Below are 26,793 nucleotides of genomic sequence, written 5' to 3' on the forward strand. Positions count from 1 at the left end.
GTGGGGGCTGGTGGCTAGAGCAGGGGGTGGGAGCCAGGACTCCTGGGTTCTATCCCTGGCTCTGGGAGGGGAGTAGGGGTTAGGGGTCAGAGGAAAGGGGATTGGGAGTCAGGACTCCTGGGGTCTATTTTCAGCTCTGGCTACTATTAATATGGCCAGGCCTTTTGGGGCCCGTGCACTGGGTAGGTCTATATAAGGCCTGGTGCTGGGCAAGGTGACCGTCCGTCCTCCTTGCTATTGTCCCATCCTCCCGCTTTGTTACCGAGGGATCGAGTGACGGGGGGAAAAGGGGGGTGTGGTGTGGGAATGCGGGGGCGGGGGCGTCCTTTGCATCTAGGAGGCTAAAATTATACCAGTGGGAGGGAGGGGGGAAGAAAAAGGCAGAGAGAATTAACAAAGAACGGAACAGAGGGGGGAGGCGAGACGGAAGAGCCGGGGAGCAAGAGAGAGTGGAGGGAAGGAAAGGGACAGAAAGAAGGGAGCGGGGAAGAAAGAATAAAAGAGCTGGGGATACACGTAGAGTGTGAAGGAATATGGGAGAGAGAAGGAGAAAATCGCTGTCATGTCTCTCTCTTCTCCCCCCCTTGGCTCTGTCCCCGGTTCACGCTCTGGCAAAGTGCCTACGGGCCAGAGCAGGCAGGTCCGAAGCCCCAGGGGTGCTGGTGGGGGGGGGTGTCTCTAGCGAGTGCAGGGTTAATGCCCGGGAGCTCCCAGCACTTGGCACATTGTCCCCCCCTCCCCTCCATGCCCTGAGCCACGCGGCCAGGATTCCAGCCGGACACCTGCTCCCGGCTTTGTCTCCCGCCCCAGCGGCCACCTGTTTGTTGTCCGTCTGAGCACGGCACGGGGGAAGGGAACAGATCACACAGCAGCGATGGAACCCAGGAGTCCTGGCTCTCGGCCCCTCCCCACCCCCCCACCAGACCCCACTCCCCTCCCAGAGCCGGGCCTGGAACCCAGGAGTCCTGGCTCCCAGCCCCCCAGCGCTCTCACCCACCAGACCCCACTCCCCTCCCAGAGCCGGGCCTGGAACCCAGGAGTCCTGGAGTCCAGTTCTGTGCTTTGTTGTGAAAGCCCAGGATAGGGTAGATATTTATGGAGAAATATTTCCATGGAAACTTAAGCTCTCAGGCACAATCCCATAATATTCCTGATGCTGATACAGGACCAACCAAGATCCCTCACTGGCCCCCCCGCCCCACATCCCAGCACGTCTACATGGGATGTTAGACAGCACCCTATACACCGGGGGGGGGGGGGGGGGAGGATGGGGCTAGCAGGGGCTGTGGGTCAGAAGTGAGGGGCACCGGCAGGGCTGGGCTAGCAGGGGGCTGCGGGTCAGGATTGAGGGGGGCTGGCATAATGGGGTGTCCGTGTTCCTGTCCCTCCTCCGCTGGGACCCTCCGTCCTTCCGCTCTGGAATCCCAACCCTCCGGCCCCAGGATATTTTGGACCCCCCCTCCCCCGCCCCGAACCTGTTCCCATTCTTCATCGTTCCAGGACAATGACGAGAGCTTCCAATTGTTCCGTGGGGGGGGGCCTCTGCCCATATTGGGCAGGAGCCCCCAGCCAGGGCGGGGAGCAGGCTATATAATGGGGAACCCACCTCGGACGCCCGTCCACAGCCCCCCATTTGTGTCGGTGTGAGGTACGCACCCGGGGCACTGGCAACGTTAGAGCTCTGGCGTGGGGATGCTCCCTGGGGAATGGGGGGGCAGGCCTCTGGTGGGGGGAAGGGGAGTGTGGAGGCTCCCTGGGGAGCATGGGGGGAAGGGGAATTGGGGATTCTGGGGGGCTCCTAGGGGTGGGGAAAGGGGCTGGAGGGCGCTAGCAGTGTTATGGGGCTGATAGTGGGGGCTCCCTGGGGAATTTGGGAGGAAGAGGGTGGGGGGACCTGGGGTACAGAGGGGTTGGGGGCTCTGTGGGGATGTGTGGTGTTGGAATAGGGAGGGGGAGTCAGGGTGAGATTGAAGGGGGGGCTGGAGTTGTGGGGGTCTGTGAGGTTTTGTGTTTGTGTCGTTGTGTATGTTTACGTGTGTGTGCACCCCCTCTTGGCGGGGCCGGGCCCTGCCCTGCGGGGGCGGGGTGGGGGGCGTGCATGCTGTGAGCTGCAGGAGAAGGGGTCTCATGTGAATGATGGATGTGGGGTGGGGCGTGGGGTTCTGAGCCCTTCGAAGGGCATCCCTGGATCCCCAGCTCCTCTCGGACCCTGCTCCCTCTGCCTTACAGGACTCCAGACCCACAGCAGCCAGCCCAACCCACCGCGATCTTCCCCCGCAGGAGCGTTAGAGGAAAAGGAAAGGTAGGCCGAAATGCGGCCCCCTCTGGGCTGGGGCGCAGGGGCTGGTTATACGGGGACCCCTCACCTGGCACTGAGATGTGACTGGCTCTGGGATGGGGCACTGGGGCTGGTTATACGGGGACCCCTAGCCCAGCGCTGAGATGCGGCTGGCTCTGGGGTGGGGCACGGAGGCTGGTTATACGGGAACCCCTCAGCAAGAGAAGGTTGCTGCCCCTTGGTAGCAGCTGTAAGAAGTTCACCCCGCCTATTCCAGCTCCCCCGGGGGATGCTCGGATGAGGGGGTTCTGCCCCTCGCGGTCTGTCAGGGAACTACAGCACACCAGTGTCGTGGGTTCGAATAGTGGCTAAGGAGGGGCCTGGGTCACCCACTGCCCACTGCCACCCGCAGAGCCTGCCATGTCGGACGCAGAGATGGCTGAGTTTGGGACCGCTGCTCCCTATCTGCGCCAGTCGGAGAAGCTGCGGCTCGAAGCGCAGACCCGGCCCTTCGACCTGAAGAAGGACATCTTCGTGCCGGACGTCAAGGAGGAGTTTGTCAAGGCCAAGCTCCTCTCCCGGGAAGGGGGCAAGGTCACCGCCGAGACCGAGAGTGGCCAGGTGCGGAGGAGCGGGGGGTGGGGGGGGTGCCCCAGACAGCTCCATCCACACAGTTCTCTCCTGCCCCCCTCCAGTGTCACTGCCCCTAAGCACGGCACCCCCGACAGGCTCCAGATGCCATCCTCCATGGTGCCCCCCAGCACCTCCTGGGTCCCCTGTTCAAGAAGGGATGACTGCTCCTCCCCCACACCATACACTCAAAACCCCAAAGTGACCCCACCTCCTCCTCCAGGGAACCCCCCCTCCAGCCCCCACCCCTCATGAGTTCACTTCAGGGACCCTCCAAACTCCTCCTCCCACCCCCCATAAACTCCCCCCCACCCCCAACTCCTCTAGCCCTTCCCATCCCTACAGTGCCCCCTGGAGGCTGATCCCAGTTCCTCTGTGGGCTGCCTGCCCCAGATGGCACCCACCTCCTCAGCCCTCCTCTTTGTGCAATCGTCTCCCACGCTAACGCCACCCGGGGCTCTCTCGGTGTGTGTGTTGGGGGGTGTCACTGCAGACGGTAACGGTGAAGGAGGATCAGATCATGCAGCAGAACCCGCCAAAATTCGACAAGATCGAGGACATGGCCATGCTGACGTTTCTGCACGAGCCGGCCGTGCTCTACAACCTCAAGGAGCGATACGCTGCCTGGATGATCTACGTGAGTCTGGGGGGGGGTGCCCCCCTGCTGGGCTCTGCCAGCTTCCCTTCCCCGGCCTCCCTAGTTGAGCGAAGGACCAAATACCTGGACCTCCATGCTGTGCAACCCACCCCTGCATCGGGGCTGTAGTTTTTCTGGGAGCACTACATCTAGAGCCGTTCTGGAGCCAGACGTTCTAAATCAGAGGAGTTTAGAGCCGTTCCCCATCCAGTGGCTCTGTTTAGAGCCATTCTTCATCAGCAAATCAGTCCATCTTCTAGATCAGAGGGTTGGGGACTCTCTCCATCTTCTAGCTTAGAGCGGTTCTAGTAAAGAAACTCAGTCACTGGTTTAGATCGGGGCACTGGAGCCATTTTAGAGCAGAAACTCAATGTCTCTTCTAGATTGTGGGGGGAGTATTAGAGAAGGAGGAAGAAGGGCTTCCACTCCGCTTCTAGATCAAGGATGTTAGTGTCATTCCATATTGGTGGGGGTTGCCTCACCTTCTAGACTGGGATTGGGTGGCATTATCTCTTCTTCTAGATGGAGGTTGGGTGGTGTCATTTTTTCCTTTCCTGGATCACGGGGGAGGGGAGGAGGCATCATCTCTGTTATCTTCCCTCTCTCCATCCTTCCCCCCCTCACATCCCATTCCCCTCTCCAGACCTACTCGGGGCTGTTCTGTGTGACAGTCAATCCCTACAAGTGGTTGCCGGTCTATAATGCAGAGGTGGTGGGCGCCTACAGGGGCAAGAAGAGAAGTGAAGCCCCGCCCCACATCTTCTCCATCTCTGACAATGCCTATCAGAACATGCTGACAGGTAGGGACCTAACCCTATCCTTAACTATGCCCCTAACCATAACTATAACCCTAACCTTAACTCTACTCCAGCCATAACCATAAATATAACCCTAACCTTAACTATACTCCTATCCATAAGCCTATCCCTAATTATACCCATACCCATACCCATAAATATACCCCTGGCCATAACCATAGTCTCTATCCCTAACTATATCCCTAACCATGAACCCCTAACCTGCACACCTATCCCACTGCTTCCTTTCCCTCTCTGCCCACCAGCACATGCGGATGGGTACAGGATGTCCATTCTGATCTGCGGTGGGCAGAATGGGGCTAGGTAGCTTCTATCCACCTAATGCTGTTTCTCCTCCCCTTCTTCTTTCCAGATCGGGAGAACCAGTCCATCCTCATCACGTGAGTACCACCCCATCCCCTCCTCTCTTCCCCCCTCACCCCCACAAAATCACTGCACCCCAAAACCTTTAACAGCCTGCTTGAAGTCTGATCCCACCCCCCAAAGTTTTAGCCCTTCTTGTATTGTAGCCCCTACCCTTCAAGTCTTAGTCCCACCTGCTAAAGTTTTAACTTCCCCTCCCCCTCTCTGAAGTCCTGACCCCTGAATTCTGCATGGAGTCTTCCAGCTTCTCCAGCGCTCAGGGTGGGTGGGACACAGGCAGGAGGGGCTGTGTCTCACTGTCCCCTCCTGTCCCCCAGTGGAGAATCCGGGGCGGGGAAGACCGTGAACACCAAGCGGGTCATTCAGTACTTTGCTGTCATCGCAGCCATCAGTGACCGCAGCAAGAAGGAACAACAGGTGGACAAGAGCAAGGTGTGGTCTCCACCCATCTATCTGAACCATCCATCTATGCCTGTAACCATCCCCATGTCCATCCGCCCATGCCTATCCCCATGTCCATCTGTCCATCCCTTTACTAGTCTGTCCATCCCTGGCCTTGTGTTTATCTGCTACCATCCATCCATCCCCATCCCCATATCTCTGTACCCATCTATCTGTCCCATTCCTATATCTGTTCACCCATCCATCCATCCATCCATCCCCATGTCTGTCTGTCCATCCTCACATATGTCCATATGTCCATCCATCTATCTCTCATTCTTCCCATCATCCATTCTCTGTCTCACTCTTCCCTTTCTTTCCTCTAATTATTTCTTTTTCCCTTTTCCCTCATCTGTGTGATGTTCCTCCTTCAGGGGACCCTGGAGGATCAAATCATCCAGGCCAATCCTGCCCTGGAGGCCTTTGGCAATGCCAAGACTGTGAGGAATGACAACTCGTCCCGATTTGTGAGTATCCTGGAATTTGGGTGGAGGTGGAGAGCTGGGGGAGTAGTATGTGGGGCTGTGTCTGGGGTGGGAGCTCTGGGAAGGAAGCCATGGGGCTGTTGTCTCAGATGTGGGGGTCAGTGGAGGAGGTTATGGGGTGGGGGCGGTGGGGAAGGTTGTGTGGTTGTATATCTGGGGGGAGAGGTCTGTGTGGTTGTATGTGGGGTGAAGGTGTCTTTTGGGGAGGGATCTATGGGCCTGTGTATGGAGTTTGGGAGTCTGAAGGGCAGTGTCTGGGATGGGAGAGTCTATAGGGAAGGAGATTGTGGGGCTGTATGTCAGGTGGGAGATCTGGGGGAGAAGTCTCTGTGGCTGTCTATGGGGTTTGAGGTCTGAAGGGCCGTGTACGGGGTGGGTGGCTGTGGGGAAGAAGGTTTTGGGGCTTGTGGGAGCCGGGGGAAGGGGTCTGTGTTTGGAGTCCATGGGGCTATCCCTGCTATATTAGCCCCTAATCATGAGCAGTCTCCCTCCCTCCCTCTCTCTCTAGGGTAAATTCATCCGGATTCATTTTGGGGCGACGGGGAAGTTGGCTTCAGCTGATATAGAGACCTGTGAGTGTGATGAATGTCAATGTTCTCTGCCTCCATCCCATGCCTCATGGGTTCATGTTTGTTCTCTGCCTCTCCCCATACCTTCTCTCTAACATACTCTTTCCCCCTTTCCCTCAGATCTCCTGGAAAAATCCCGGGTCATCTTCCAGCTCAAAGCCGAGAGGAGCTATCACATCTACTACCAGATCCTGTCCAACAAGAAGCCAGAACTCCTGGGTGAGGATCTTCAGCAACCTAGGCAGATTGTGCTTGCGCGGTACTGAACAGCCTCATGTCTACATGAGTTGGTCTAGTTGAGTGTCTTCGCATCTTCGTGAGTTGAGTGGTGTGTCCACAAAGCTTGTTAAGGTGACTGGACGCTAGTATCCTTAAGTAAAGTTGAGTTCCCTGGAGTCTGATTCAAGTGGAGTGACCTCTTGTACCCTTGCATTGAATCCCTTCCAGTCTTGAGGAGATGATGAACTCTAGTATCCTTAAACTGAGTTCCCTTGAGTCTTGCAAGTAGAGTGGAGTGACCTTCTGTCGTGTTGATTTGAAATGAGCCGAGCATCCTCACATCTTAGTATGTTTAGAGGCATCATATCTTGTTCAGTTGCATGGCGTCCAGTCTTGTTAGACTGAGCTTAGCATCTTCAAGTCTGGCTGAGATCCCTCAAATCCAGAAGAGCTGAATTCAGCGTCCTCAAGTCCTGTTGAGTCTGGGTGAGTTGACTCATGTTCGGTTGAGTGAATTCAGGTCTTGAGGAATTGAACTGAGTGGCCCCAAGTCCTTGACCTTTCCTTGCTGAGCTGGTTTCAGTTGAGTGGCATCCTCACTCTTTCATTGAGTTGAGTTGCGCAGATGCGTCATATAGACAAGGGTCTTGTGTCCATCCGTGAACCATCAGCTTCCCTCTGCAGACATGATGCTGGTGACCAACAATCCATATGACTACGCCTTCATCTCCCAAGGAGAGACCACGGTGACGTCCATCGATGATGCTGAAGAGTTGCTAGCCACTGATGTGAGTATAGCCAGGGGCAGCAGGGGACCGGGAAGACTCTCAAGGGACCACTGCCTGGGAAGCCATTGCTGTCTCTTCTTCAGTTGGAAGCCTTGACATTTTGTCCCTCTCCCAACACAGAGTGCCTTTGACATCTTGGGCTTCACTCAGGAGGAGAAGAACTCTTTGTACAAGCTGACAGGCGCCATCATGCACTTCGGGAACATGAAGTTCAAGCAGAAGCAACGCGAGGAGCAGGCCGAGCCTGATGGCACTGAGGGTGGGCACCGGTGGCGACTGGGGCCAATGTAGGGTGGGGATTGGTCATGCCCAGGCCTGGGGGAATGGAAGACAAACATTGTCTCCTTTGTTTTTCCAGAGGCGGACAAATCTGCCTACCTGATGGGGTTGAACTCGTCAGATCTACTGAAGGGGCTTGTTCACCCACGGGTCAAGGTGGGGAATGAGTATGTGACCAAGGGGCAGACTGTCCAGCAGGTGAGACCCCACTTCCTTCCTTCCTTCCTTCTCCTTTTTCACTCCTTCTTTCCTCTCCTCTTTCTGTGTCTTATTTTTTCTTTCACTCTTCCTTTGTGTCTCATTATTTCTTTTATTTCCTTCACTTTCCCTTTCTTTCTTCCATGCTTTCTGTCTCAGTTTCTTCCAGTGTTTTTCTTTCTTTTATTCTTTTACTTTGCGTGTTTCTCCTTCTCTCACTGCTTCATCTCTATTTTCCATCCTAACTTCCATTTTTCCATCCTAACTGCCTTTCTTTCTTTCTTTCTTTCTTTCTTTCTTTCTTTCCATTTCACTGTTTCTTCCCTGTTTCTCATTCTTTTCTTTCATTCTTGCTTTCACCTGAATTGAGCCTGGATGATTGGAAATGGGACTCATGAGTTTAGTCCAGAGTGCGGAGATCCATGCCCAGGGACCACCAGGCCTGGGATTCACCCTCCCAGCCTGCAATAGGTAACCAGGTCATCTGTCATCCCTCAGGTAGCTTATGCTGTAGGAGCCCTAGCCAAGTCCATGTATGAGAAGATGTTCGGCTGGATGGTGACCAGGATCAACAACACCCTCGAGACGAAGCAGCCACGTCAGTATTTCATCGGCGTGCTGGACATTGCTGGCTTTGAGATCTTCGATGTAAGTGATTCCCCCAGCAGGGGGCACTGTAGGGAGCAGGGCAGGGGCACTGGCTGTGGGGGAGCTCCTGGCTACCCCAGCTCCAGCCTCTCCCAGCAGAAGGTGCTGTAGGGAGTGCTAGTTGTGGTGTAGTTCCTCCCTTCCTCCATTAGGTGGCTCTATAGAAAAGCATCACCTGGTAGGTGCAGTTACACTCTGGTATGTCTTCCCCAGATGCCTCTATGGTCTCACCATAGTAGGAGGTACTTTTTGTTCTCACTCGTCTCTTGTTCCCCCCATCTCCTCCCCAGTTCAACAGCTTTGAGCAGCTCTGCATCAACTTCACCAACGAGAAGCTGCAGCAGTTCTTCAACCACCACATGTTCGTGCTGGAGCAGGAGGAGTACAAGAAGGAGGGGATCGAGTGGGTGTTCATCGACTTCGGCATGGACCTGCAGGCCTGCATAGACCTCATAGAGAAGGTACCTCCTGCCGCCACTCCATCGCGACCCTCCACGCCTCGGTCGCCGCCACTGGAGTAGGATCTGCAGTCAGGTTTTGCTTCTCATGTCCAGCCTTGGCTGATCCCTGGCCAGTTCATCCCATTTTGCTCTTGTGCCGATGTTCTCCTTTCACTTCATCAGCTCTTCTCCCCCCCGGTGTCTCCCTCCCACAACGTATTCATAGAGCAGCCAGATCCCCTCTCAGCCTGTGTTTGATGCTAAACAGGCCCAGCTCTTTCATTTGCCTCCTATAAGACCTGCTCTCCGTTCCCCCGATTGTCCCAGCAGCCCTTCGCTCGGCACCTGTCCTGGAAGGAAGCCCTCTTTCTGGAACAGGTGACCGGAATTGCACACCGGATCCCAGATGGGGTTTTGCCAGTGCCTTGTCCAATGGCGTTAAAACCTCCCTATCTCTCCTGGAAAAACCTGTCCTGACAAGCCATAGGACAACACTGGCCTTTTCCACAGCCACATCACGTCAATTACAATGTCAGTTTCCAGGTCAGAGTTCCCGGCACTCTGGACACTGAGGCAGGGCCTGCAAGAATTTGGCAGGGAGAGAATCTAATTTTCCGGGGCAGCATTCAGCTGCTTCGCCCCAAGACTGGCCTTTCAGATCCTGCAGCCCCTGCCTCATTCATTCCATGCCTTGCAACTCGTGCAGCACATGAGGCAGGGTCTGGCAGACACAGGCCTGGCCGGGCTCGGGGCCAGGCACTGAAGGAGGCAGGGTCTGGCAGACACAGGCCTGGCCGGGCTTGGGGACAGGCGCTGAAGGAGGCAGGGTCTGGCAGACTCAGCACTGGTTCAGCCCCAGAGCCGGGCCAGGTCAGGTGCTAATTGAGGCAGGGTCCTGTGGGAAAGCAGCACATGATCACAGAATTGAAGTCGTCTCTCATGAGGGGCAGAGTTAAGGGTAGAGAGACAGCCTTAATCCTTTGCTGTTTGCCTGTGGTGACTCCTAGTTGTCTCTGTCCTCCAGCCCATGGGCATCATGTCCATCCTGGAGGAGGAGTGCATGTTCCCCAAGGCAACGGACATGACCTTCAAGGCCAAGCTCTATGACAACCACCTGGGCAAGTCAGGCAACTTCGGCAAGCCACGGAACATCAAGGGCAAGCCAGAGGCGCATTTCTCCCTCATGCACTATGCTGGTACGGTGGACTACAACATCCTGGGCTGGCTGCAGAAGAACAAGGACCCCCTCAATGAGACGGTGGTGGGGCTCTACCAGAAATCTGCCCTCAAACTCCTTGCCCTCCTCTTCGCCAACTACGCTGGGGCTGACTCAGGTAAGACCCCTCTCCCCTGAGTCCCAGCCCCCCTGCTCTAACCACCAGAACCCACTCCCCTCCCATAACCAGAGAAAGAACCCAGGAGTCCTGGGCTCCCACTACCTTCCCCCCCACTGTAACCACTAATCCCCATTCCCTTTCTGATGGGTGTGGGTCTCTCTCCCTCACAGCCCATGAAGGCGGGAAGGGGAAAGGATCAAAGAAGAAGGGTTCATCTTTCCAGACAGTGTCAGCGCTGCACAGGGTAAGGGGGTCCGGGGGCAGGCGGCTGAGGTAGGGTTCAGATCTCCTGTAGGATCAGCTCTGCCAGAGGAGATTCCTAACAGACCTTCTTTGTCCCTCTCTCTTTCTTGTTCTTTCTTCTTTGCTTCTCCTTGACTCTTGCTTTCTCATTCTATCCATCTTTCTGCCTCCCTTTCTGTCTCATTCCATCCATCTGTTTTTCTCTCTGTGTTTCATTCTGTTCACCTCTCTTTCTTCATCCTTCCTTCCTTCCTTCCTTCCTTTCTTGTTCTCTCCATTCCCTCTGCCTCTCTTTGCCTCATTCTCTTTATCCATCCATCCCACCTTTTCTGTCCTTTTCTCTCCATCTCTCTCCCCCCCTCCCCAGGAGAACCTGAACAAGCTGATGACAAACCTGCGCTCAACTCACCCCCACTTCGTCCGCTGCATCATCCCCAATGAGACAAAGTCTCCAGGCACGTGATCCCCCCCTGCCTGGGGAGGGGAAGTCACAGGCTCAATGGTTCCCCAGGGCTGTTCCGAGGGAGGGGGAGTGGCTAAGGACTGGAGGGCGGTCCTAAAGGGGTAGGGGCATGGCTAAGGGGAGAGGGGTGTGGCTAAGGGCTGAAGGCTAAATCATGAGGGGGTGGGGAATATGTTTGCATGGTTTATCCTGTCTCTGTTGCCTTCCATCCCTCCCCAGAGGTGAGGGGACCTGGCTAAAGGAGAGGGGCAGGGCTAAGAGGAAGTGGGGCGTGTTCATTTTTTGCATAAATTATCCACTCTCCATTTCTCCCTGTGGCTGAGGGGTGTGATTAATGGGAAAATGGGCGTGACTGCATGTGATGGGGGCGTGGTTTATAGATTGGGCCCCCCTTCCACGTCTGTCCCTACCTAAAGGGCAGAGTGGGTGTGGCCTAACGGGCATACATTGCCCCCCACCCAAATCAATCCCTCCCCAAAGGAGCCGGGCAGGGCTAAGGGCACGGGGGCATGGCTCAGTGGGAAGGGGCAGGGCCTTTATTTGCATGAATAAAGCTCCCTATCCACCCCCTCTCCAGAGGCAAGGGACATGGCCAAGAGGTAAAGGCAGGGCCTGTAGCTGCCAGGCTCCAACCCTTTCCATCACTAACCCCCCTGTTTTCCTGCCCCCAGGGATGATGGACAACCCCCTGGTGATGCACCAGCTGCGCTGTAACGGGGTGTTGGAGGGCATCCGCATCTGCAGGAAGGGCTTCCCCAACCGCATCCTCTACGGGGACTTCAGACAGAGGTGGGTCTGCCCCCCCAGGGCACTGCTCCAGGGGAAGTTCGCAGCGTCAGGGTGAGGGGGCACTGCTGCAGGGGAAGCTGGCAGCGTCAGAGTGAGGGGACACAGCTGCAGGGGAAGCTGGCAGCGTCAGGGTGAGGGGGCACTGCTCCAGGGGAAGCTGGCAGTGTCAGGGTGAGGGGGGCACTGCTCCAGGGGAAGCTGGCAGTGTCAGGGTGAGGGGACACTGCTGCAGGGGAAGCTCACAGCGTCAGGGTGAGGGGGCACTGCTCCCAGGGAAGCTGGCAGCATCAGGGTGAGAGGGCACTGCTGCAGGGGAAGCTCACAGTGTCAGGGTGAGGGGGGCACTGCTGCAGGGGAAGCTCGCAGCGTCAGGGTGAGGGGGCACTGCTGCAGGGGAAGCTCGCAGTTTCACGGCATGGGCTTAGAGATCCAGGGTCTCTAATGATCCCCTCCCCGCAGGTACCGTATCCTGAACCCAGCGGCCATCCCCGAGGGCCAGTTCATCGACAGCCGCAAGGGGGCGGAAAAGCTGCTTGGCTCCCTCGACATCGACTCCAGCCAGTACAAATTCGGGCACACCAAGGTGAGGGGGAGGAGCCTGTGTGGTGGGCGGAGCCTGTGGGGGGCAGGGTCTCAGCTAGCCAGCACCCCCAGGGACCAAGGACCATACAGTTGTGCTGGCATTAGGGGGCACTGTGCTGGGGGGGGGTCCCAACTGTGCCCTGTCTCCCAGCCTGGTGCTGGGGGTGCTGGGCCGTGGGGGTCCCAGCCTGGTGCGAGGGATCATTGGGCTGTGGGGGTCCCAGCCTGGTGCTAGGGGGCGCTGGGCTGATGTACATATTTCACTGGCTGTCCCAGGTGTTCTTCAAGGCTGGGCTGCTGGGACTGCTGGAGGAGATGCGGGACGAGCGGCTCGCCCGGATCATCACCCGCATCCAGGCCCAGTCTCGGGGCCTCCTCTCCCGCATTGAATTCAAGAAGATCTTGGAACGCAGGTAGGGTGGGATGCGAAGGTGTCAGAGGAGCCATTGTTGTTGCAGGGAAGCTCGCAGCCATTTCTGGCTGGGGCACTGCTGTGGGGAAGTTCACAACTCCAGCTCATGTGGCCTCCCTCCCTGCCAGGGACGCCCTGCTGGTTATACAGTGGAACATCCGGGCCTTCATGGGGGTGAAGAACTGGCCCTGGATGAAGCTCTACTTCAAGATCAAGCCGCTCCTGAAAAGCGCTGAGACGGAGAAGGAGATGCAGGTGAGGTCAAAGGGTGGGAGCAGGGGCTGCAGTGGGCCTGGGGAACTGGATTATCTGGAAGAGCTTGGGAGATAAAGATGGGCGCTAGGCCCATGGCAATTGCATGGGGGTCTAGCTCAGCTGTGACTGCTCAGGGACAGAGGTGGGCTCTAGGTCAAATGCAAGTCAGTCATGTCAACCGTTTGCAGAGTTGGATTCTAGGTTAACGCAACAAACTTGGGTTCTTGTTTTAACACAACCTCTGGTGGGTTATAGATAGAGATGGGTTCTAGATCCCTAGATGGGTTCTAGGTTGGTTTGAACTGATTGGGATGAGGGACTGAGTTCTAGGTCGAATTAGCCTGTAGTTGTGATCTAGGTCATCTGGAACTGTTTGGTTTATAATCTGGGTTCTAGGTCACATGCAGCTCCAGCTGCATTCTAGTTCAATTGGGTCTATTCAGTTTGAGGAGCTGGGTTCTGGGTTAGCTGAAGTTGGCTTCAGGGATGTGTTCTAGATCATATACAACCAGCAGCTGGGTTCTTGGTCAACTGGAACTACTTAGGAAAAGGAGCTGGTAGCTAGGCCAAATGCAAGACACAACTTTGTTCTAAGCCACTAAACCCTCAGCTGGTTTCTAGGTTAACTGGAACCATTTGGGGAATTTACTTGGGTTCTAGGTCAAATGTAGCTGCTCAGAAGAAAGAACTGAAGGCAGCCCAATGTAGATGGCTGCTCACCTGGGATGGTGGGTTCAGTTCTGGTTTCACTCTGGCAGTGGAAATTATTTTGCTCAAGGGGAGATGGAAAAGACGGTAACTGTTTAGCATAGCTGTAGATTGGGTGGATGGATGAATCTTGCAGAGGGAGGGATGGAGGGATATATGTGTGGGTGGACTGATGGATGGATATTACAGAGGAAGGGGGGGATAGATGTGTGGCCAGATGGATGCGTTCATAGATAAATACTGCTAGATGGGCTCATTGCTCTGGTCCAGGGTAGTGAGGTGGGGTGAGATGGGGCAATACTGGCCTATATGTTCCTTTTGGTCTAATCCTTCCCCTGCCCCTGTGCAGACCATGAAGGAAGAGTTTGGGCGCCTGAAGGAGGCGCTAGAGAAGTCGGAGGCCCGGAGGAAGGAGCTGGAGGAGAAGATGGTCTCTCTGCTGCAGGAGAAGAACGATCTCCAGCTGCAAGTGCAGGCTGTGAGTGATGGAAGCATTCCTCCCCCCGACCCTTCTGGGCCCATGGTCAGTGAGGTTGGGTTGAGGTGCCTCAAGGCTGGTTGGGCCATGAATGATGGAGATCCCCCAGTTTTAATCCTCCCTGACGTCCATTGAGGAGCTCCAACTTCTGCCCTGTAGGCTTATAAAAAGGGATTCCCCTATCCTTGAACCCCATGCTTCACCTATCAACCTATCACACTCTTTCTTTCCTTCGTTCTCTCCATCTTTTTCTTCTTTCCTTTCAGGAGCAAGACAATCTTGCAGATGCTGAGGAGCGCTGCGACCAGCTGATCAAGAACAAGATCCAGCTGGAGGCCAAGGTGAAAGAGCAGACGGAGCGGCTGGAAGACGAAGAGGAGATGAATGCTGAGCTGACAGCCAAGAAGAGGAAGCTGGAGGACGAGTGCTCGGAGCTCAAGAAGGACATTGACGACCTGGAGCTGACCCTGGCCAAGGTGGAGAAGGAGAAACACGCGACAGAGAACAAGGTGAGGGCAGAGACGGGAGTTTGATTTGTGATAAGTGGCTTCAAGACTAATTCGGTTGAGTGGTATCAAGGCTAGTTGGACTGAGGAGCGTGGCCACAAGGTTGGTTGGGTTGGGTTGGATTTCGTGGCCTGAGACCTGGTTAGATTGAGAGTTCTCAAGACGGCTGGGTTGGTTCAGGGGCCAGAGGGATGATTGTGTTGGGTTGGTCAAGTGGATTCAAGGATTGCTAGTTCGAGTCAAGTGGCCACAACCCTCCATCCTGCCATTAAGCCACTAATCTCCAACACTGAGCTTCGCACATTGGGCCACCCTATATCTAAACCCACATGATTTATCTACTTGCAGGTGAAGAACCTGACAGAAGAGATGGCCGGGCTGGATGAGATAATAGCCAAGCTGACCAAGGAGAAGAAGGCCCTGCAGGAGGCCCATCAGCAAGCGCTGGATGACCTACAGGCTGAGGAGGACAAGGTCAATACCTTGAGCAAAGCCAAGGTCAAGCTGGAGCAGCAGGTGGATGATGTAAGTACCAGCAGCCTGGGGATGGGGCTAAGGAGCTAGATGGCATTACTGATAGGTTATTAGTTACTCACCTTAGACTCCTTAGACTCTGGGGGATGTTGTGTCTGGAGAGGTTATCTCTGAGGGATCCAAGTCGGGGTCCAGGGAGGGTGCCTGCGGGAACCACAGAGCAGAGTGTCTCCAATGGAGGGCGATACATCACTGGGGGGTTTCCCACTAAAAATGTCCTGTTGAGCAGACCCCAGGTTCCTGGGTTCATTTTCTTTCTCTCTCTCTCAGTTGGAGGGCTCCCTGGAGCAGGAGAAGAAGATCCGCATGGACTTGGAACGGGCCAAGAGGAAGCTGGAAGGGGATTTGAAACTGGCCCAGGAGAGCATCATGGACCTGGAGAATGACAAGCAGCAGATGGACGAGAAGCTGAAAAAGTAGGGGCCTCCTTGTGTCGCCTCTTTGCTCTAACCTCTAGACCCCACTCCCTCCAGAGCCAGGGGTAGAACCCAGGAGTCCTGGCTCCCAACCTCCCACTCTAACCACTAGACCCCCTCCCTCCAGAGCCAGGGGTAGAACCTAGGAGTCCTGGCTCCCAACCTTCCATTCTAACCACTAGACCCCACTCCCCTCCCAGAACCACAAAGAGAACTTGTTTTCTGTCTCCTTCAGGAAAGACTTTGAGCTCAGCGCGCTGAATGCCCGGATCGAGGATGAGCAACTGATAGCTGCCCAGCTCCAGAAAAAGCTCAAAGAGCTTCAGGTGAGGCAGGCTGGCTTGTACATCACCAGAGTTGGGGTACAGAAATGCTCCCCACCTAGCCGGGCTGTGGTAGCAGGATGATCTCAGTGCTCATTTCCTCTCCAGTCTTTACTCTGTGTTGCTTGTGGGTGTCTCCACAATCCCTCCCCTCCTTTCTCTCCGGTCTAGAATTAGGAGGGAGAAGCTCATTGAAAGTCTAGAACCAATAGAGACATTCAGGGTCCCCTCTTTTGTCTCTCAGGAAAATTCTCTTCCTCTCTGCTGTAGAACAGCATGCCCCAAAAGTTAGAATAACTCATATCGGTCTGAACCTATGCTCCTTTGCTTCTAGAACTTAGACTACTTTTATAATGATCTAGAACATCTATGTGTTTTATTTGGCACAGTGGGGTCTTGATCTGTTTAAAGAAATTGGTTATTTGAGCTCTCTCCTGATTGAACAGGGAATCTCCAGAACTCATATTATTCCTTCCCTGTTCTAGAATGTCCACCAGTCATTTTCAACGTTGGGTGTTCTAGATGCTGTAAAGGCCACTTGCTTCTAGAGCCCCCACCAACACATGCTTTCCCTGATCTAGAACATCTACATTCTGTCCTTTGGTGCTGCATGTTGTAGACCCAGTTCAGGTCCTTTAAAGTGGCGTAGCCAGGTGCAAAGAACAGGGGGAGCGGAGATAAAAAAGGCACCACCCCCTGGTACTCACCCGGTGGTGCTCCAGGTCTTCAGCAGCACTTGGGTGTTGGGTCCTTCACTCGCTCTGGTCTTCGGCACTGAGGGACCCCCCACCGCAATGCCGCCAAAGACCAGAGCAAGTGAAGGACCCGACGCCCAAGTGCTGCTGGGAGCGCCGCCGGGTGAGTAAACATTTAAAAGGCGCCAAAGAATTAAAAAGGCGGCACTTCTGCCTGGTGGGGGAGCGGCCGCTGCCCCCCGTAGCTTCGCTACTGGTCCTTTCCTTCTGGAACCCAAAGGAGTCTTTCCCATGACGTAGGATGTCTACATGCTGTATGTGAACCTGGGTGTCTGAGATCTGGCTAATGACCTTTGTTCCTAGAACTTTTCTATCGTATCTAGCATATGTCATGTTCTAGATTTGGCTGAGGATCTTTGCTCCTCTACCCCACGTGTTCCTGCCTGCTCTAGAATGTGAGATGTTCTAGGCCTGTCTAAGCCCATGGGTCTCTCCCCGGCTGCAGGCGCGCATCGAGGAGCTGGAGGAAGAGCTGGAGGCAGAGCGCGCAGCCCGGGCCAAGGTGGAGAAGCTGCGCTCGGACCTGTCGCGGGAGCTGGAGGAGATCAGCGAGCGGCTGGAGGAGGCGGGCGGCGCCACCTCGGTGCAGATCGAGCTGAACAAGAAGCGGGAGGCGGAGTTCCAGAAGATGCGGCGGGACCTGGAGGAGGCCACGCTGCAGCACGAGGCCACGGCCGCCACCCTGCGCAAGAAACATGCCGACTCGGTGGCCGAGCTGGGCGAGCAGATCGACAACCTGCAGCGTGTCAAGCAGAAGCTGGAGAAGGAGAAGAGCGAGCTCAAGCTGGAGCTGGACGACATCAGCTCCAACCTGGAGCAGCTGCTCAAAGCCAAGGTGCCCAGGGGGCAGGCCCATGGAGGGGGACGGGCCACGGGGAGGGGGAGGGGCTCCGGATGGAGGGCCGATCATCGCTGTGAGGGCAGCATCAGTGGGGGAGGAGCCACTGCTCCTCCAGTGCTCATGAGGCCAGGCAAAGGCAGGGAGGTGGGGCCAAAGCTCGTGGGCAGGGCCAGTGCGGCAGCAGGAGGTGCCTCGCTTTCTCCCGCCCTCCTGTCTTTTCGGGGTCTCCTGTTCCTGTCCCTCCTTCATTCTCCCGTTGGTTTCTTCCCCCCCCCTTCACCGCCCCGACGTCTCCCCCTCCCCAGGCCAACCTGGAGAAGCTGTGCCGGACGATGGAGGATCAGATGAACGAACACAGGACCAAGTCCGAGGAGGGGCAGCGCATGGTGAATGACCTCACTACCCAGCGTGCCAAGCTCCAGGCTGAGAATGGTGAGTGGGGAAGCCCTGCCCTGCCCCCCGGGATGCCCCCATCCCCCTACACCCCTGGGACCCTGCACCACTGGTATCCCCTGCAAACCTGGGACCCCCCTCCATCCCCCCTATGCCCCTGGGACTCCCTCACCCACCCCTGAGAGCCCTGCTACATCCTTCTGACCACCCCATGAGGGATATGCCCTCTGGGAGCCCCCTCCTCGCCCCCCATGTCCTCTCCCTCCCCCCTGCACTCCACACACCAAGCACGAGCCCCTGAGACCTGTAACCCTCCTCCCCACCCTCTGCCCCTCCCTGAGGGACCTCCCAAGAGCTCTCTCCCAACCCCCTGCACTCCATATGATGGATCCTCCCTCCACACCTCTGGGAGCCCCCCTCATGGCCCCTGTGCACGCGGGGGGGGTCCTTGTGGAGGATGGTTCCCTATTCTTCTCCTTCTGCCCTGCGCCCAGGCGAGCTGGCCAGGCAGCTGGATGAGAAGGATGCGCTGGTCAACCAGCTGACACGGGGGAAGCTGACGTACACCCAGCAGCTGGAAGATCTCAAGAGACAACTGGAGGAAGAGGCCAAGGCAAGGCTGGGCTGGCAGGGGGCTGCGGGTCAGGGGTAAGGGGCACCGGTAGAGCTGGGAGTGGGGGGAGCCCAGGGCTGGGCCAGCAGGGGTCTGTGGTCAGGAGTGATCACAGAGCTGGGGTGGGGGCAGGGCTGGGCTACCAGGGGCTCTGGGTCAGGAGTGAGGGGCACCGGCAGATCTGAGAAGCCCAGGGCTGGGCTAGCAGGGGGCTGCGGGTTCGGAGTGAGGGGCACCAGCAGAGCTCTTCGTCCCCCACCCCAGGCGAAGAACGCCCTGGCCCATGCACTGCAGTCGGCCCGGCATGACTGCGACCTGCTGCGGGAGCAGTACGAGGAGGAGACGGAGGCGAAGGCCGAGCTGCAGCGCTCGCTCTCCAAGGCCAACTCCGAGGTGGCGCAGTGGAGAACCAAGTATGAGACGGACGCCATCCAGCGGACGGAGGAGCTGGAGGAGGCCAAGTGAGTGCCGGGCGGCTTTCCCTCTCACCGTCCCCTTCCCTGCCTTCCCCCCTTCCTGGGAACTTGTCTAGAATGCTCTAGAGCCATCTGGAACATGAGGATCCCACGTGGCAGGCCAGTGTTTTGGATGTTTTCTGCTGGGGACTTGTCTAGAGTGGTCTAGAACCCTTCCACTACCCCGTGCTTCCATTCCTCTTTTCTTTCCCCCTCTCATTCAATCCCTCCTTTTTTCTTTTCATTCCCTTGCTCTTTTATCTTTTTGTACATTCTCTTATTCTTTTGTTCTTTTTTTTATCCGCTCCTCTTGTTTCTCTCATTCATTCTTTCTTTTTTCCTTTCATTCTCTTGTTTGTTCTGTCATTTTTTCTTTCTTTTTGTTGTTCTTTCATTCCCTGTTTTGTTCTGTCTTCCCATCTCTCTTGCTTCCTTTCTTTCTGTTGGCTTTTCATTTGTTTGTTCTTTCATCCGCCGGCTCTTTTTTCCTTTCATACTTTTTCATTCTTTTGTTCCTTCTTTCACTCCTTCTGTTTTTTCTTTTTTCCCTTTTTATTGTTTGTCTCATTCTTTTTCTTTTTTCCTTTCATCTTCCTGTTTTTTCCTTCTTCTTGTCCTTTCTTTCAGTTCATTCTTTCTTCCTGATTGTTTGTTCTTCCTGTTCGTTCTTGTTTATCCTTTCCTTTCCTTTAATCCTCTCTTATGCTTGGTTCCACATCCCCGCCATCTCTCCTATTTCCTTCCGTCTTGCCTGAAGTGCAGGTGTGTGTGTCTCTCTCTAGTCCCCACCATGGACCAGAAACTCTTTTTGCCTTGAATGGTCTAGAACATAAGGTTCCCATGCATCCGGCCAGTGTCTTGGTCATGCACAGCTGGGAGATTGTCTACAATGGTCTAGAGCAGTCTAGAATATAAGAATCCCACGTGTCAAGTCAGTGTCTTGGTAATTTTCTACGGAGAACTTGTCTAGCATGGTCTAGACCATCAGGCCAGTGTCACGGGCATTTTTCTGCTGGGAACCCCCCATAACTCCAAGGCCCAGGGAGGTGGGGAAGAGCCCAAGTTGCTCTTCAGTGGCTGATGGTGTCTGTCGCCTCCCGGTGGCAGGAAGAAGCTGGCGCAGCGGCTGCAGGAGGCGGAGGAGGCCGTGGAGGCCGTGAACGCCAAGTGCTCATCGCTGGAGAAGACCAAGCACCGGCTGCAGAATGAGATCGAGGACCTGATGGTGGACGTGGAGCGGTCGAACGCCGCCGCCGCCGCCCTGGACAAGAAGCAGAGAAACTTCGACAAGGTGGGGCTGGGGGAGAGAGAGAGAGAGAGAGAGGATGGATGGATGGATGGAGTAGAGCAAAGAAATAATGAAACAGAGCCAAAGGAAGACAGAATAAAACAAAGCTAAAGAAATGAAGCATGAATTAAATAGAGCCGAGGAAAGAAAGAAAGGAGGAGGTAGAACCACAGAAAAATTGAATACAAAGCCAAAAAAAAAATTTAAATGGAAGGAAGGACGGAAGGAAGGGATAAAACACAGTGAATGAATGAAATAGATCAAAGAAAGACTAAAAGGAGGGAAATAAAGAAGGAAACAGAGCACAGAAGGAATGAAATAGAGCCAAGGAAAGAAAGAAGCAAAACCAAATATAAATAAAATAGAGCAAAAAAATGGAAAGAAAGTAAAAATGAACTAGAGGGAAGGAGCCAAAGAATGAGAGACTGAAGTACAGCCAAAGAATAAAAGAAAGAATGAGAGAGCCAAAGAAAAATTGAATAAAAAACCAACAAACAAATGAATGAAACAGAGCAAAGAGGGACTTAAATGGAGGCAAAAAATAGATGGAGTGAAAAATGGAAAGAAAATGAAATAGAGAGAGCCAAATAAAGAACGAGTGAATGAAACAGAGCCAAAGAATGAATGAAATAGAGCCAAGGAAGGCAAAAAATAGTTTTCGGCAACCAACAATTGGGTATTTTTCAGCAGAAAACATTCTGATTTGGGTTGCTAAGAGGTGAAAAATATTTGTTTCCCTGAAAAGTCAACATTTCCACCCCCCTCCCGCCTCGTTCTCCTGTCGGAGGTGGCGGGACCAGATGGTCCACAATATCTCAGAGCTTACTAGGTGACTTGATCGTGGTCTACAAGGATCTACCTAGGCAAGAGGTTTTCTGGTAGGGCTCTCTTGAATCTCAACGCCCAAAGGAGAACGAGACCCAGTGGCTGGAATCTGAAGCATGACATGTTCAGACTAGAAATAAGGTGCACATTTTTCATGGGCACAGGAATTAACCCTTAGAACAGCCAGCCTAGGCTGACAGTGGCTTCTCTCTCACTTGGCATCTTTAAATCAAGAACCAGCGTCTCTTAAGATACGTTCTAGCTCAGTTGTCAGATATGGGCTGGAGACATGAGTGACTGGAAAGGGGGAGAGACAGAGGAAAGGGAAAGCAGGAAAGAATGAAAAGCTAGAGGAAAGGAGGGAGAGGGGCCCAAAGCAGGGAGTTTTCTCCATTGGCGTGACTTTCTCTCACCCCCCACCCCCTAGATCCTGTCCGAGTGGAAGCAGAAGTTCGAGGAGTCGCAGACGGAGCTGGAGTCCTCGCAGAAGGAGGCGCGGTCGCTCAGCACCGAGCTCTTCAAGCTGAAGAATGCCTATGAGGAGTCTCTGGAACATCTGGAGACCTTCAAGAGGGAGAACAAGAACCTACAGGGTGAGATTCCCCGCCCCATTCCCCTGCACCCCCTGCCCACAGTCCCTGCAGCACAGCACCCATTGGCCCCAGGCTGGGGTAGGACAATCTCCCACCCTAGCCATGACCCACCTCCTGCTTAGCGCAGTCTCTCTCCCCCCGCAGAGGAGATCTCAGACCTGACGGAGCAGCTGGGAACCAGCGGCAAAACCATCCATGAGCTGGAGAAGGTGCGGAAGCAGCTGGAAGCCGAGAAGATGGAGCTGCAGGCGGCACTGGAGGAGGCTGAGGTGAGGAGTACGGCCGAGCACCCTTTCCCAGAGCCACATGGGGGTCAGCCGGGAAACACCCCCCCCAGCACCAGCTCTGCCTATTCTGATTTCATTTTCCCTCTCTCTCTTTCCAACCCTTTCCCTGGTCTTCCCCTTTCATCCACCCTTGCTTTTTTCACTAATTCTTTTCTTCTGTCTGCCACTTTTTCAATTCTTCCTTGAATATATTCTTTCTTTCTTTCTTTCTTTCTTTCTTTCTTTCTTTCTTTCTTTCTTTCTTTCTTTCTTTCTCTTATGTATTAATCTCTCTCTTTTCTCTCACTCATTCATCCTTCCCCTCTTCCACTCCCCAGGCCTCTCTGGAGCATGAGGAGGGGAAGATTCTGCGGGCCCAGCTGGAGTTTAGCCAGTTCAAGGCAGATTTTGAGCGGAAGCTGGCGGAGAAGGATGAGGAGATGGAGCAGGCCAAGCGCAACCACCTGCGGGTGGTGGATTCACTACAGACCTCGCTGGATGCCGAGACCCGCAGCCGCAACGAGGCGCTGAGGGTCAAGAAGAAGATGGAGGGCGACCTCAACGAGATGGAGATCCAGCTGAGCCATGCCAACCGCATGGCGGCCGAGGCCCAGAAGCAAGTCAAGCTGCTGCAGGGATTGCTCAAGGTACCTCCAGGGGGTGCTATGCTGTGGGGGGGGGTCCCAGTGGTTCCCTGTTTCCCAGCCTGGCCCTAGGAGGTGCTGTGCTGTGGAGGGGAGGGTCTTGGCCATGCCCTGTCTCCCCACTCATGGCCTGTTTCCCTCCACCCCAGGACACCCAGATCCAGCTGGACGACGTCGTCCGGGCCAATGAGGACCTGAAGGAGAACATTGCCATTGTGGAGCGGCGGAACAACTTGCTGACGGCCGAGCTGGAGGAGCTGCGGGCACTGGTGGAGCAGACGGAGCGTGCCCGGAAACTGGCCGAGCAGGAGCTGATAGAAGCCAGTGAGAGAGTCCAGCTGCTCCACACCCAGGTGAGAGAGACGGGGACCCCTGACATCTGACCCCTAGAGTGGAACCCCCTTCGGGCCACTGCAGAGAACCTGGCCCCAGCAGCGGTTCCCGTCACTGACCCATGTGGGCTTCCCTGTTCATTCACAACAGGAGCCTAGAACACTGACACTGCCCTGTTGGGTCTGGAGAGTGATCTAGAACATGACAGCCATAATCTAGAGTGTGGATGCTGCCGTGTTGGGGTTGGATTGTAATCCAGAACCTGAACAGCACTTTGTTTGCTCTGGGAAGTGGTCTAGAGCATCAATACTGCCATTTTTGTGTCTGGATAACCATTTAGAATATGATTGCCACTTGATTTGTTCTGGATAATAGTCTAGAATATCCACTCTGTCTGGGAAACAACCTAGCACAAGATCACAACCATATGGGCTTCCCTGTTCATTCACGACAGGAATGGTTTTGGGTGATGCTCCGGAACATGGTTAGAGGTCAGCACATTCTGGATAGTAGTCTAGAAGATGGCCATTGCCAAGTTCATTCAGCATAGTCATCTAGAACATGGTGGCCATTTATTTGTTTTGGATAATACTCTGAACTATAAACATCACTTTATTTGATCTGAATAATCATCTAGAAGTTTCGTCTGACTCAGAGTCTAGAACAGGACATGTTTTGAGTGATGTGATAGTCTAGAATATGTGTATAATATGGCCAATGTCCTGATTGCTTGGGGAAATTGTCTAGAACTTGTCTCGGTGAGGTAAAATAGCATTCTGGAATGGGATCACTGCACCATTTGGTTGGGGCAATAATGTAGAACATTTGGGTGGGGTGGCAGTCTAGAATATGATAATTACTCCTTTTGTGCAAATAATAGTCTATAATATGCCCATTTTGAGTGGGATAAGTCTAGAAAATAGTCACTGCTCTGTGTGTGAGAGACAAGAGTCTCTTATTTGTCTGGTGCCTGTACAGACCTCACTCCACCAGCTGGTTTTAGGCCAAACTAGAACCTGAGTCTCAACAACCACCCCCTGATCCCATTTAATTCAAGATCAAGGTGCTAGAACATTTTAGGGAGTAGCATTTCTCCCAGAGAGGCAAATCTAGAACAGACCTGCCAGCATCAGGTTCTAGCCCACCAGGGAAGGAGCTCAGATGGCCCTGATCCTGAGCTGTCAGGAAATCATGTCTAGATCTGATGGAACAATGCCACCTCTGAGCTTATCTCCCCTCACCCACTGATCTAGAACACCAGCCTGATCAACCAGAAGAAGAAGATGGAGGCAGATCTGTCCCAGCTGCAGACAGAGGTGGAGGAGGCCGTGCAGGAGTGCAGGAATGCTGAGGAGAAGGCCAAGAAAGCCATCACCGACGTGAGTGCTAGGGAATGGGACATGGGGCTTTTCCCCTCCCGCAGGTGCCGGCTATTATCTGGCCCCAGAGTGGGGGGACTGGCTGTCTCAGGGGGGCAGGGAATGATTCTTCTTTCTGGCTGGCAGGCGGCAATGATGGCAGAGGAGCTGAAGAAGGAGCAGGACACCAGCGCGCATCTGGAGCGGATGAAGAAGAACATGGAGCAGACCATCAAGGACCTGCAGCTGCGGCTGGATGAGGCCGAGCAGCTGGCCCTCAAGGGTGGCAAGAAGCAACTGCAGAAGCTGGAGGCGCGAGTCCGGGAGCTCGAGAACGAGCTGGAGTCGGAGCAGAAGCGCAACGTGGAGAGCATCAAGGGCCTGCGCAAGTCGGAGCGGCGCATCAAGGAGCTCACCTACCAGGTACCGCTGGGAGGGGGTGGGTCTGGAAACAAGACAAGCTGCAGATCTTGCAATCCAGAATACAAATGGTATGATCCAGAACATGAGTTGCATGCCTCAGAACACAATGTGTGCTCTAGACCCCGAAGTGCGTGCCCCAGAACTTGCAGTCTAGAACATGAGTTGTCTGGCATGGAACACAAGTAGCCTGCCCCCAAACATGTTACATATGCTCTAGAACATAAGACACATGTGTCATGGACTCACAGGTCGTGCCCATTCTTGGCCCCGTGCAGTCCCTGGGAGGAACCCCCTTCAGTGTGACAGCCCTTCTCGGGGATCCACTCTCTCTTGGGGGTTAAGACCTTCCACCTCCTGGAACCGCATCTCTCTGAGCCCATCCTCCACTTCATCACAACATGCCCCAGGGCATGTATGGTCCTATCCAGAACATAATCCTAGCTGTTCTGCATCACAAATACCTGGCTTCTGACCATCCCACACTAGGACTTGAGCATCACACTCAAGACACATGCTACAGAATTGTTTGCCTGGTCTATAACATCTTACTAATCATTGTAGACCTAGGTGAGCACATCCTGTTCCAGAAACCTCTGCACCAGAACACAAGCTATCCACTCGAGAATGTGGGACATGTGGCACAGAACATAACCTGATCTATGCTCGACCATAAATGACCTAGAGTCATGGATCCAAGGCCAGAAAGGATCATTGAGGTCATCCAGCCAGATCTCCTGTATATTACAGGCCATAGACTTCCCTCACTTGTTCTAGAACAATATGTTCTAGAGTGTAGCACACCCAGTAGCCTTGTGTTCCATAGCCAGATTCAAGAACACCATTCGTTCCATAGTCTCGAACCCTGCATGAAATTCCCATGTGTTACCCCCGTATTATACAATAACAACCTGGAGTATCTCAGCATTCCCAGCCATCATGCTGTTCTAGAGCCAGGCTCTTACCCAGTCCTGCTCTAGAACCAACCCCTAACTGGCTTGGCTTTTGGTCTAGAACATGGTGGATCTAGAAACAATCACCCCTCCCACTGGCTTTTTTAAATTCTAGATCGAGGGTACCCCAGCAGCCCTTGAGTTTTAGACAGGTCTAGAATAATTGTGGGGCTCTTTTGTTCCCACCCCCACTTCAGGTAACACACGTAGACTTATGGTCACAAACGGAGGTTGGGGGTTAATCCAGCCCCCCATGGTTCTTGAGTAGCTGGGTTCCAGAGCCACTTGCTGAATCCAGAATGTCTCCCCCTCTCCCCCCCATCTCTCCAGACTGAGGAGGACAGGAAGAATCTGATCCGTCTCCAGGACCTGGTAGACAAACTCCAGCTGAAGGTCAAAGCCTACAAGCGGCAGGCCGAGGAGGCGGTGAGTGTCCAGAACTTCTAGATCCTCCCCGTGATGCATTCTGGAATCCAGACCTCCTCCTCCCCCGGGCCCCAGAACCCAGATGGATGGGCAGGTGGACAGTTGAGTGGGTGGATAGGTGGAGAGTTGATGGAAAGGTTGGATGAGAAAATGGAAGAATGGATGGATTGTAACCAATCAGTACACAGGGGCTGGCCCCCTCCTAACCTTCCCTGAGCCCTTATCTGTTGGAAATCCAGTGGTGGGTACTTCCACAGGTTAACACATCCCATTTTCTTCTCTGTGTCCCCAGTGGGACAGGCACCCCCTTCCTTGGGGCAGTAGCCAGGTAAGTGCAGGGGCCTGGCTGTGCTGAACTCTGGGCTGCACTGCAGACCCAGTAGCGGGCACTTCCACAGGGTAATGCCCCGGTTTCTCTCCCCTGGCAGGAGGAACAAGCCAACACCAACCTGGCCAAGTTCCGGAAGGTGCAGCACGAGCTGGATGAGGCAGAGGAGCGGGCTGACATCGCCGAGTCCCAGGTCAACAAGCTGCGGGCCAAGAGCCGGGACATCGGAGCCAAGGTGAGCCATGGAGGAGCTGCCCCTCCCCATCGTCTGACCCCCCACCCCCTTTTTTCCTCTCCTCCCCCATTTCTCCTGTCACCTCTTCTCCCCTCCCTTCTCCCCTCCCCACGTGTTTGCCCTCGTATTGACACACACACTCTCTCTCTCTCTGTTCTTTTGCAGAAGGGGCTGAACGAGGAGTAACTCCTGTGACCCCCCCCAGGCACCCCCTGGCTGCAACCGAC

General features: G+C 54.6%; 1 protein-coding gene across 1 annotated transcript; it reads left to right on the forward strand.

Moving 5' to 3' along the window:
• Window positions 1–1,546: 1,546 nt before the first annotated feature.
• On the forward strand, window positions 1,547–26,793 carry LOC141997003 (myosin-7). Its single transcript, XM_074969309.1, has 41 exons — window positions 1,547–1,648; window positions 2,230–2,302; window positions 2,691–2,899; window positions 3,402–3,545; window positions 4,189–4,345; window positions 4,716–4,743; window positions 5,044–5,158; window positions 5,542–5,634; window positions 6,161–6,224; window positions 6,342–6,440; window positions 7,125–7,228; window positions 7,349–7,487; window positions 7,587–7,705; window positions 8,204–8,353; window positions 8,644–8,814; window positions 9,818–10,127; window positions 10,301–10,374; window positions 10,741–10,828; window positions 11,508–11,625; window positions 12,085–12,208; window positions 12,484–12,620; window positions 12,748–12,874; window positions 13,932–14,060; window positions 14,327–14,569; window positions 14,916–15,092; window positions 15,372–15,517; window positions 15,753–15,843; window positions 17,041–17,430; window positions 17,742–17,868; window positions 18,324–18,442; window positions 18,707–18,903; window positions 20,005–20,188; window positions 21,438–21,603; window positions 21,748–21,872; window positions 22,208–22,516; window positions 22,663–22,866; window positions 24,100–24,225; window positions 24,352–24,627; window positions 25,908–26,003; window positions 26,432–26,566; window positions 26,732–26,793. Exons 3-41 carry the CDS (start codon window positions 2,699–2,701, stop codon window positions 26,750–26,752), a joined length of 5,823 nt encoding a protein of 1,940 aa, XP_074825410.1. The 5' UTR covers window positions 1,547–1,648; window positions 2,230–2,302; window positions 2,691–2,698; the 3' UTR covers window positions 26,753–26,793.

Source organism: Natator depressus, chromosome 13 (genome assembly GCF_965152275.1).
Source record: "Natator depressus isolate rNatDep1 chromosome 13, rNatDep2.hap1, whole genome shotgun sequence".
Lineage (NCBI taxonomy): Eukaryota > Metazoa > Chordata > Testudines > Cheloniidae > Natator > Natator depressus.